This window comes from Panthera onca, chromosome C1 (assembly GCF_046562875.1).
Source record: "Panthera onca isolate mPanOnc1 chromosome C1, mPanOnc1 haplotype 2, whole genome shotgun sequence".
In the NCBI taxonomy this organism is placed as follows: domain Eukaryota; kingdom Metazoa; phylum Chordata; class Mammalia; order Carnivora; family Felidae; genus Panthera; species Panthera onca.
Window position 1 is genome coordinate 82,031,605 of NC_138346.1, and position 12,669 is coordinate 82,044,273.

Here is a 12,669-nt window from a genome sequence, read left to right on the forward strand (position 1 = left end):
CATCAGGAATTTCTTTTAATTACACAATGAGCATACTGTGCAAACCTCCACACAGGGCAGGCCAGCCTCCATTTCGCACAGGGACGAGGGGAGGCGTGCAGACAGAGGCTGCTTTGCACTGCAGATTATCTGTGGGAATTCTTTCAAAGCAGCAGAGGTGATTAAAATATATTTCCCTCAACCCTCCTTCATCCACATCAACATCACCAGAAGGGAAATAGTACATAATTAATATCATTGACCCAACATCTCTACGTAAGAGGAGGAAGTCTCATTCCTGAAAGGACAGTGGGGGCAACAAGAGGAACCCCCTAATGAGGTGTCCTTTTTCAGGGCTATGTACAAAATCATCACTCCAGGCCATCAGCTCCATTTATTTCAGGCCCTAGGTAGGTTGGTTATTTTGTGTTTTGGGCCTCTCTGAATTCTATAATGTCAGTTAATGTTTGTTGTTTGGTTAGCTTTTCTAAAAAATTTTTCAATACACATTTTATTGATCTGAGGTTACTGGAGGGTGAACTGAGATCAGAACAGAAAGTGGGATTTTCCTTTAGGAAGCTAAAAAAAAAAAAAAGAGAGAGAGAGAGAAAGTAAGCAGATTTTTTTTTTTTTTAATTCTAGCAGCCCTTAAGAGTTTGTGTCAAGCTATATTGAGAAAGAGAGAGAGAGAGAGAGAGAGAGAATGTTCACACATATCAAACTTCTAACTTCTGGTAATGGTTTCCTTGGTAACAGGAGAAGCAGAAACTTAAAGACTACAATGTACGGGCTAGAGGTTCAAGCTTCAGTTTTCACAAAAATGTCAACTTGCTCAGAGAAAAGATTCAGGGTGGAAAGCCTTTATAGGACCATGAATGTGATGTGCTTTGAGGGGCACAAGAGGTTACCACCCTGCAGCTGAACTTTTAACATTCTGTATTCATGGCATAAACAACTCCAGGCCACTGGAATGCCAGCCATAATCACAACACTAAAGTTTCTATTTATTAGAAATTAAATATCTGCCGCTGAACTGCAAGGGCTTCCTTACCTGAAGCCCCCGTGCGGGAAGCACTCTGGGACCTTCCAGCCCAGGCTGTAGGGCAGGGGTGAGGAGGCCAAAGCCAAGTGTCCAGCTCCCTCTGCTCCTCCTAATAGGCCTGCTGGTCACCCTACAGGTGCATACGCTCGCAGGAGGAGGCTCTGGGCAACATCCACACGGTAAAGAAAGCTCAGTTCAGCCTGAGCCCCACTGACAGAAGAAAGCCCAGCACATGCTTCTGCCTCTGCCAGGAAGCAGTGGGGCCGGGGCACCTGAATTCAGCTCCTCTGGCCGGGGCCCACCCCTCCAACTCCAACCTCCCCAACCAGAAGGTACAATCCTATTAGCTCCTGGTTGGCTGCTGCTCCCCAAAGTCCTGCGGGGTAAAGCCTGGGACATGTAGACGAAAACAAGCACTCATAGAGAGCACCACTTCCTCCGGAGCAGGGAGCTGAGGAGCAACTGAGACCCCACTGGGAGAGTCCTTGACCGTTGGTTGCTGCTTTTAAACATGGAGTGCAATTACTGTTATTATTATTTTAAGTAAAAGGGAGCACATAAAACCCCATCAAAACAAACTCTGCTTGACCTTTAAAGTACTATATACGATCATGTTAAAATTAATTCATTGTTGGAGAACTATCTCTAGTGTTCAAGGATGAACAGACCTGATGTCCTCTATCAACACAATTGTGAATTAAATTTTAAAATTTTAAAAGAAACTTTAAAAGAAAAGGAAAAGCTCTTCGAATGCAGTGTTCCCTATTTTCTTCCAAACTCCAAGTCTAGGGGGTCAGTTTGTTGACTTAGGCAGGAGGGGAGAGGAGAGGAGAGGCAGAAGGGGAAGGAGAGGAGAGGCAGGAGGGGAAGTGACAGTGCATCTGGGTGCACCCGCCAAGGAAAGCAGAATGGGAGAGCAGGTCTGTGCTCAGCGCCACGCTGAGCCACGCAACCACCCCCACCCGACCCGAGCAGAAACAGCCCACAAAAAGGCACTTTCATCACGTTGAATGACAGTTCCTGGGCCCGAGGAAAGCATTTGTTTCAGAGCCTCTCTCGTAACAGAATGACTATTTCTGTGCGCCAGCCGCGGAGCCAGGAATCAGTTCAGCCAGACAGAACCTTGCTTTGTGACAGGCTCTGGCGTGATGTGATCTCAGCTCACACCACAAAGCCAGCAGCACCCACAAGCACACAACACATCCATCCGGCAGCGAAGCAAATCCAAAGAGAGATTCCACTGCAGGTGGGAAGAGCCTTCTCACCTCCAGAGAGGAGGGAGGAGAGAAGTGGGATCCTTGAAAATACTTCTTGCCTCTTTTGCCGTAGACTTCAGAAGCCAGTTTTCCACCCCAAGTTTTTGCTAGTTCTGAGTCCAGACCTTGCTAGAACAGAAGAGTCTGTTCCACTACTGGGTAAGAATTTGGGGAAGATGTAATCATGTAAGTTCCTGAGAAGGCTGTCATGGCCTCCTACCAACTCCCCATGTGAAATGGTGGCCTGTCAGTGGCACCAGGGTCTCTGGCAATATTGGCTGACAGGTAGGTCATCACTGCCTCAGAATCCTAAGGCTGCTGCTGACCAGTCAAGCTACTCAGGTAGGCCGCACGCCCAGAGCACATAGAGGCAGCCTTCTAAACAGTACTGGCAAACCAGAAGGCTGGGCCCAGCTGGTCTGAAGGGAAGGGCACCGTTACATCTTCAGAATGGAAATGCATCTCACTGTTGGAAGACAGGCAGGGCCAACCCGAGGCTCTGGAACCACAATCTCTATTCCTTCCCCCTCTCCCTCCTCCCCTCCCCCCCCTTCTCCCATACCCATTTCTAATCCTGTCCTTCTGCAGTGCTTGGTTAATAGTCCATATGGCCTGATAGACAAGTAACAACTCATAAATTGCTATTAAATGCTCATTATGAGCTCACCAGAAAAGTAGGGACAGGATAGTGTAGAAAAATCCAAGGAAGTCAGACAAGCTCAGCCTTAAGTTCCAGCCCCGCCACCCCCTAACTGACCTGGCCAAGTTATTTGACCTCAACCTCCTCTTTAGTACAACAGGAATAATAATGCTCACACCTCATAAAATTGTTGAGGTTTAAAATACAATAACATATGCAAAGTACATACAGCGTGCCTGACAGATAAGAGTAGCCAAAAAAATCTATTTCTTCTTAAGAGCCATACATAATAATAATATAGATCTTATAATATCCTGAGCTTAAAACTTTTCAATGAGTCCACATTGCCTGAAGGATAAAGCCCATCCATTTCTACCTAACTCTAATCCAGCCCAGGTACCCTGCAATACTAAATTGCCCAAACACGCCATATTATTTCTCTTTATGCTTTTCCTATTCCTTCTGCTTATACACCTCTGCTATATTCTACAGTCTTCAGGACACAACCTTTCCAAGAAGCCTTCCTTAACTCTCCAATCCTTATCCCCACTCACCAAAGTCAGTCTCAAGTGACTTTCTTCTGTGCTCCCACAGCATTTTGCACACAGCCATCTTAAAGCACGTACTACCCATGGGTATGATGACCATGGATGCACCTGTCTCTTTACCTATACTTAAAGCTTCTCACAGACAGTCTTATATATCTTGGTGACTCTAGTCCCTAGCAGTGGTTATACCACATGGTAAATACTTGATATCCTTGCATGAAGGGATGAGTAAAAGAAATAATTAAATGAATGAAGCTAAAGAAACTAGGTCTAGCAAACAAGAAACCACCTTCTCTAGCCCTGGACAGTCTACATTTAGTGAATTTGAAAGGCAATTGCCCAGGATGACTTCTGTAGACTGGGACATAGTTACCCGTACTTTGATAATAGCATCCAGTAACCATGGTTTTTAATTCCTAGGGTCCACAGAAACCTTCCTATTCACCATGTTGGTAATCACAAATCCTATAAGCTCTTCTGGAAGAAACAGAGGAGAATCCTACATACTGTTTCAGACAACATTTTGATTAACAGACACCAGACAAAGATGGGGGTGTGGGAGATACCAGAATTCTACAATCAAATGTTTGAAATATGTTTTTAAAAAACTAGTGAAGTTGAAGGGAATCAAAAACCCAAGAGAGAATAAAGCCATCCAGTTAAAAGGAGTCTTCCTGATCTCAAAAACATTAAGGGTTCAGAGACACTTGAAAGGAAAGCTCATGGGTCTACTACATTATCATGAATCATGGGGACTGTGGTGACCTTCAGAAGTTACCTGATTGAATTCCTGGCCTCTAGAAAAAGAGGCCCCTACAATACCACCTTCCTTTCCTGATTTCAATAGGCTTTGTCAAGGCAAAAAAGACCTCAGTTGTACCTAGTAACCATTCCATGGAGTTTTTTCTCATATATCTTTGTTTTACCTTGATGATGAGGAAACAACATGGCCACTTCCCCTCACACTAGTTTCACTGGATATTTTAAAAAGTTAAATCAGGTCTTCATCATATAACTTCCTTTCAAGGGAGAATAAGGCACTCTTAGCTGTTACAAAATGAGTATGCTCACATCATATTTATAGTGCCTGAAGAATATCTGTTTATCATATCATGTCAGAGCCTAATTTTACCTAAATGGTTTTCTTTGTGGCTCACCATATACTGGGCCTCAAGTTATCCAATTAGGTCACGTCTTCATGAGAATTTTCTAAGAATTGCCTACTTCTGACATTTCATACCATAAAAAAACCCAAACACTGAAAGAGACTCAACTTCTCTAGTAATGAAGAATGAAAGATGATGATTATTATTTGTTAATCACAGGACTTTTTAAAGATGGCATGCATCCATCTCTAATCAGAACATCAACTCAGAGATGCGTTTAAATTGACCTCATGCTTAGCACAGCATATGGTAAATACTAGTTGGTTCTGATAATGAAAGGGGAGAGAAAAGGAAGTTATGGCTCACATGTGATTAATTTTACTTCCACAAAAATAAGTAAGAGTCTGATAATGGAGAGGAAGGAGGACAGAGTAGGAGCAAACTAGAGCTACACACTCCAGAGAGAGAGAGAAAACAGTTTTAGACAGGAAGAGATGAAAAACAATAGAAGCAGAGAGAAAACAAAAATTACCATCAGATACAGCCCTACAGTAGTAATTCAAGAAGAGCCTAAATTCAGGCACGTTTTTTTTTCTCTTCTGTTTTCTATAATGATCTTACTGTGAAGACCTTCAAAATTAATTGATGTCTGCAACAAGAATGTGAATAACCATACACCTCAGCGAGGAACAGTACATACTGACTGACTCTCCCACGCAGGTGCCCAGGGTCAGAACCAATCTAACAGATGTACCCAGGGCTGGCTTGCATGAATTTCAGACAGGTTACTCAGCTCAGCCTCCAAAAACAAGCACATCTTGCATGACAAGGTGCTTTTTGAATTTTGATTTTGCTTTTTACTCTTTAAATCTAGAGCTACCTATAAAGGTGGCAACATCAGCACATTTGGAAGCACAGCTGCCATAGCATGCAGACTAGAAGGTAAAGATTTAAAGATGAAAAGCAAAGAAGCAGGAGATGCCCCTCAGCTCTGTCCAGATGGCGAACTCTCCCAAGGCAAGCTCCAGCCCGCCTGATGTGAAAGGGCAAGGTAGAGCAACGTGTAAATTGGTTCGTCTCCCTGCTGTTAAATCCTTCAGGGCCAAGGCCAGTCCCAGAGAAAAGGGCTGATCTCTAAGACAAATTTAGGCTTCAGGCTATCTATTTGGAGGAACAAATGTTCGTATCTGGGTGGAAAAGTTGAAAGTGGGTTAGACCAAAGTATATTTAAGGAATGCTGAGTAGCAAAAACAGCTCAACAACCAACAAGGTAATGTGATTTTGTGATGCTGTAGAGAACTCCTTGATGCCCAAGAATTTTCCACGTTTAAGGCTTCTCCCTGAAGACACAGATGCACAAAATAATTCAGCCAAAAATATACAAATGGAGCATCAGAAATATCTATTTTTGTCTCCTTCAAAGCAGAAAGGAGGCCTTATACCTACAGCAGTACTTTAAAACCTTTACAGAAATAGTGTGACCATAGCTTTTAAGCTTCTAAGTAGCAGAATAACTCTGCTAAAAAGGTGGCAAAAGAAATAAAGACATTTCCTTGGCAAGGAGATTTGGAGAGGTTAAAGAACTTGCCTGACATCATAGCAAATCAGGACCAGAGCTCGGGCTATAATTCAGTGTTTCCAATTAGTAGGCCTCTGCTTATAGTCAAGGCGCATTGATTCCTAGGCTGCAAATATCACTTAATGTTTTCAATTACTCTGAAAGGCCCAGGAGGAAATAAAGAAATAGCACTTACCTTTGACAATTTGCTTTGCACACGCATTGTAAACCTGCTCTTGGGTCGTGCTGGGAGGCAGCACTCTGTCGAAGACATATGGTTTCCCTTGCTAAAAAAGAAAGACGAAAGGAAAGGGCACACATTAGAAGTTTAGGAATAAAAAGCACTAATAGCAGTTAGACCACAGGCACTAAATCACAAACCCTATCCTTGAAGGCAGTTCCGTACGAGACTATGGAATTATTACAGAGTGAACCACACATACAATGTGTGTATGTGTAATGCATGTTGAGAATTCGAGAAAGAAAAAAGGTGGTTTTTTTTTTTTTTAACTTGAAACACTTTTTCTGATGAAAAGCAGGTTGATGCTTCATTCATTCATCTGAACAAATATTTACCTATTGAGAGCTTCTTCTGAACCAGGACTAGACTAGAGTCTACCCAACTCAGAAAACAGTCCTGCCTGTAAAGCGCTCAATCAAGGGTGGCAGATAGCTGATAAACAAGAAAGCAAACACCCGGGAAACCACAAAATGCCTAGGTACAAAATAATGAGACAGAGGGGACAAGAGAGAGAGCAAAGCAGATCTTCCTGAAGAAATGCCAGTTACGTGGATCTTTAAAGGATCAGAAAGATTGAGGCATGTGAAGAGCTATGGAACAACATACCAGACAGAGCACAGGGTGGAGCAGGCAGGAAGGGGTCTGGAGTGTTCGAGGCACTGAAGCGTGGTACAAAAGGAGAGGAGAACGGAAATCGGGAGCCAGTCCATGCAGGGCACTGTTTGCCAAGGTAATGGGCTTGGCTTGTATTCAATGGGAAGATGACATGATCAGATTTAAGAAGCTGCTCTTAATAGCAAGTTATTATTGCTTTGCATCCCAAAGAATTCTAGTGTTTTCTTCATATGTATAAGTGATGCCTTAACTGGGTAGAGCCTTTCTAGTCACAGGGCACCCTTCTGTACAGTACATCGAATGATTTCCCCAGGTGCAGGTTTTTGGGGTCTGGTCTGAGACGACGCGGCACACTACTCAAGGAGGTAACTGTCAGAAGGAAAGGAAAGAAGTTGTGCCCTGAGACTGAACGAGCCCTGACCCCGGACCACTCAACGTTCACCAGGGAGTCACTGGACACTCATGTGCCAGTGACTGAGGAGTGGGGAAGCTAGTGGCTGGGAAGACACAGCCTCCTCCCGGGAGCCACCATCACCGCCCAGGCAAGGGGTGGCCCTCCCCCTGCCCTTTCCCAAAGCATGATCTACCCATGTAGATCTTTATGTCCCACATGGTGGAAGGGAGGGCAGGAGAAGGGAAGGAGGGAGGGGAGCTCAGAGTCTCCTTGACTCCCACCCTGTACCTCCTACGTGTGGCTTGGACACCAGGAACCTTACCCCAGGACAGTCCAGTGCCTCAAAAAGATAACTGCTCATGAGGGACTCAAGGACAAGGCTTGTTACATCCTGTAACCTTCACACAAAAGTCTACAGCTGCCAGCTGGCTTAGCATTGTACTTTTTTACGAACATGGGTAGTACTACACATAGGTAAGGTCTTAGGCTTCAGGCGTTATGCTTGAGCTTTTAGTCTTTGAAACTGGAATTGAGTCAACCAGGTAAATGAGCTACTTCCTGTTTGGTCTTAGAAGAAATGGAGAATTTTGAGGTGCCATGAAATATTGTAGAGGTTTTTTTTTTTTTTTTAAGTTTATTTATTTTTGAGAGAGCACAAGCAGGAGAGGGTCAGAGAGAGAGGAACAGAAGATCTGAAGCGGGCTCTGCACTGACAGCAGTGGAGCCTGACGTGGGGCTTCCACTCATGAACTGCGAAATCATAACCCAAGCCAACGCTGGATGCCCAACCAACTGTGCCAACTGTGCCCAAAATATTGTTTTATACAAGCAACAGAGCCAGTCATTTTGTTAAAATTACGGAAAGGGGTTATTTTCTGATGTTTTGTTCCTGGCCAAGTCTCATTCCTTTAGTGAACCAAGTATTTGGTTTGGATAACCAAGAGAATATTCCTCCTTGGTGAACAATTGCCAACTATCAGTCCACTACATTCTTCTTAGCTTTATCTATTCATAAAATTAACTAAATGTCAGTAAGGTAAAAGGTTAGAACAAACACTCATAGAGTTTGCCTAAGTATTTGTCACCAACTAAAACTCTTAAAAGAAACTGTAGCTTTGCTTATATTTCAAACAAATCCACTATTACTCCAAACTTGATGAGAATCACCAATATAAACCATCTTGTTTCCAGAACGATCAGCTTTGGGTTTTGGAGAAAATGCACTTACTGCAGCTGGAAAAATGACCTATTTTTATATAAATGGTACAAAAAAATAGGACTCCCCAACTTTGCCCTTCAATTTAAAATGTTTGTTGGAGTGCATTATACATTCACTTTAAGAGAGGTAGAAAGCAAGAAATTGCCACTCCTCATTTAAATAATATCATTTATCAGATGACAGATAATACAACAATTTTCCATAAGCTGAAGTTAACTCCCAAACAGAAACTGCCTTCAAGAAAAGATAAAATTTAGAAAATGATTTGTTTTGAGACTTCTCGTAAGGACTAGAATGTAAAGAAGTTAAAAACAGAAGTATTTTTGTCTTTTCATATACTGAGTTGGCTATGCAGGCTTTTATTTTAAGTGAACCTTAGAGTCTTGAAATTAAAATATAGAATTAAAATTTAGTTACTGATTATTTCCAAAGAACGGATTTGTGACATAGCCATGTGAGCTGTATATACAACTGCCATTAAACAACAACAACAAACAAATTACGCTTTGCTGCATTGGCAATGGTATGAAAATCTCACAACCCCTGATGGAGACTTCAGCAAAGCCCCATCTCCCACAGCCCCTAGGAGACAAGAGTCTCCTTGTTTCTGATCCCACTGTTGCTGAGGGTTTCTGTGGACAGATGTTGGGCCCACCCTGCTCTAGCTGTCACTAAATGTTTTAGTTCAGCTACAGAGTACATTTTTCAATTAACATTTTAATAGGAGTGTTAAGTGCTAGCACTTGAAACTGAATGATGAGGGCACCAACTACTCCTGGAGACGCTTTCCTTGCCGGGCACCTATTCAGCAGGAGGTTCTCCCATCTCTCTGGCTACTCTCTGCCAGTGTCCCTTGTTTGTGTCTCTTCCAGACTTCTAAATGATGGTGTATCCTGGACTCAGCTCTCAGCAACCTCTCTGTCTACATTCTTGACTTTCACATGATCTAAATGAACACTTCAGCTTTCAAATCTCATGTAAGCTCCAAATTCATATATTCAGTCACCTGCTAGACATTGAAACCACTTAGATTCCACTAGCCACTTCAAACTTAACTGACCGAAAATGAAATCGAGCCTTCCATATCTGAGGAAAAGACCAAATTCATCAGGTACGTCCCATAGATTCCATATCCCAAATATATCCCAAAGTCTATCTATCATCTTATCATCTATGCCACACAACCTTAGCCCAAACCACCATGGTTTCTCATCTGGACAACAGCTATAGTGGCCTCACTGGTCTCCCTGACTCCATTCTTGCTCCTAACAATCCAATTTCCATTTAGCTGAGTGAGCTTTCTAGAACTATAAATCAGATGATATCAAATCCTCCCTTAAAAATGCTCCTATTAGACTAGACCTTCTTCACACTGCATTCTCCTGCATCTCACAATAGTGTAGCCCACTGGACTTCTTTATTCCTCAGCTTAGTCCTCAGCATATTCCATGGCTCAGAGCCTTTGCTCTTCACTTCCTTTCCCTTCGAACTTTCTCACTGCAGACCTTCATTGGGCTCACCAGAGATCTTCATTTGACAGTCGCTTTATCACCCTTCAGATATCAACTGCAATTTCTCCTCCTTTGAGGGCTACCATGCTCCTACGTACAGCAGCCCCACCCCACCCTGGCATCACTTTCTATCACATTACCTTATTTGGTTTGCTCCATGGCAATTAGTATGTAACCTATTCTCAACCAATCAAAGGGATCATTACAATTAAAGCATTTAAGTGGCTAAGACAGAAGCCATATAAATCCCAAGAGTTCACCACATGTAGGCAAACCTGCTGCAATTTATGAAAGGAGTCTGGGTGGGACACACACGCACTCCATATACATTACAACTGAAAATGAAATAATCCAGCTTTGCCATGAAAGCCTCCACGTAGAGCAGCTAATTGCATAGGAGCAATCTAACTAAATAACTTACAGGCATCACATGCGAAAAATAACAGCAGATGGTTCTTATATTTTCATAGTTAAAATTAAAAAACAACAACAACAATCAAACCACTTCCTATCAAGTTGTTGAGAGCAAAGTGTCTGTGAACCATATGGCCTGCCTATTAATTCATTTGACCCGTTACCCAAAAACCATTCCCCAGCCTTGAAAGGAATATTACTCTGGGAGACGGAGGAAAGCAAAAGACCCACTTAAACATTTAGAAGATGGGCACCAGGAGGGATGTTAAGGAAACTGAAATTAATTACCCAAGAAGAGATCATTCGAGAAGTAATCTCATAACAATCTCTAAGACTAGCCAAGAGTTTGTGACCAAAGGTGCCCAATAATTTGAAGGATTTTACTCTATCTTCACTAAGAAAAAAAGAAATAGGAAAAAAAACTTTAAATTTCCACAGCAAGATTTAAACTCACTCTGTGGAATTATCTTCAGACACTGAGGAATATTAGGAAGAGGAACGGATTCCTGAGAACAATCACTACAGTCTCTCTCTCGTGTGTTCACATGACTTCTTTCCTGAAAGTACAGGAGATGGCAAGTTCTTTCAGCCACATTCTCACTACTGTCCACCTGCACCATCACCAACCACCATGATCCAAACCCTTTTCTGTTTTATCTCATTTAATTCTCATACTAACTCCATGAGGTAGGTATTACTATCCCCATGCCACAAACTGGAAAACTAAGGCCCAGTCACTTTACAGCTCCACTACTTTGGGGAAATATCTTTAAGTCCTTGATTGCAACACCATGCTGCTTTCCTAAGTAGCTTATGACTTACTGGAAAAGCAGGAGACACACAAACAGCAGATGCTTAGGACTAATATGAAAGATGGCAGCAAAGTGATTCATACAGTAACAAGTCAGAGTCTCCTTCTATAGCCTACGGTAGTCAAGAAAGTGTTAACCATGAAGGTGGGACTGACATGAAACCACAGAGGAAAGAATGGCAGCTTAAGATCAGGGAAGAAGGGCAAGACTGGCAAGAAAAATGGTGGCCATGCACATGGCAAGCCTTCCCGGCAACAAAAGGAATTAAGAACAGGCAAAGGCCTTCCGCCACGGGAGCCACTAAGGAGCAGCAGCATGGCTCTGAGCTACCCTATGGCTGTGGGCTTCAACCAGGGCCACAAAGCGACTGAGAATGCGAACAAGCCAAGGCACAGTGAACCGCCGCAGGTGCCTCACCAAGCACACCAAATTCATGCGGCACATGATCCGAGAGGTGTGTGGCTTTGCCCCATATGAGAAGCATGCCATGGAACTGCTCAAGGTCTCCAAGGACAAGTGCGTGCTCAAGTTCATCAAGAAAAGGGTGTGGATACACATCCAGGCCAAGAGGAAGAGAGAAGAGCTAAGCAATGTCCTGCAGCCACGAGGAAAGTGGCAGCCAAGAAGGACTAACCCTCTTTGCCCCACTTTCCCCCCACATTCCCCCCATCCCCCTATGTAATAAGCCTTTTTTGGAACTTGGGGCATTTGACCCCCTCCTGCCAACATCCTTCCAGGGCACAGTGGCGAGGGTCATGGTGGTACACACAGAGACAGAACAACTGAACAGTACTGGAAATGGTTTTTTAATCATAATTAAATAGTCCATATATGCTGGGGGTGGGGGGGGGGGGGGACAGGCAAAGGCCAACCAGAACCTAGGAAAAGGCAGGTGTGAGACTTGTTATGAAAAGTCGAAGTTATTGAGAAAAATCCCAGAATTTTTCAGAGCCTAAAGGTCCTTCAAGGTCAGCCCAACTCAACGCTGTGTTTTACAAATAAACAAGTTCTAGGTCAGGACAGAATAGACAACTTGCAGTAGGTCACCCAGCCAATTAGGTTAGGTAGCAGATCTGTGCCCAGAACCCAGACCTCCTGGCTCCCTACCTAGTGCTCTAAAAGTTCTGGCTTTAGAATCAACTGCTGTCTCTGAAAATCAAGCAAACAACAAGCATCAGCCTCTGGTGCTTTGTTTTTCCTGCTTTCTTCCCAACCAATTCTAAATTATTTCCAAATACACAGTTGATGATGGTTCCTTGAGCAAAGAGTCACTGCTGTAAGAACTGGAGCAATACAGCAGGGGAACCAGAATCATGGCCTCTCAGAGTTAATAT

The 12,669-nt window shown here is 43.2% G+C and overlaps 1 protein-coding gene and 1 pseudogene across 1 annotated transcript in view; one reads left to right on the forward strand and one right to left on the reverse strand.

Annotated features, from left to right (window-relative positions):
- KIF5C (kinesin family member 5C) overlaps positions 1–12,669 on the reverse strand; it is a 164,598-nt gene that overhangs the window by 104,577 nt on the left and 47,352 nt on the right. Inside the window, exon 2 of the mRNA XM_060626442.3 lies at positions 6,326–6,416. Coding sequence (XP_060482425.1) covers positions 6,326–6,416 — 91 coding nt within the window. The remainder of the gene's footprint in view (positions 1–6,325; positions 6,417–12,669) is intronic.
- On the forward strand, positions 11,651–11,968 carry LOC132673678 (large ribosomal subunit protein eL36 pseudogene; annotated as a pseudogene).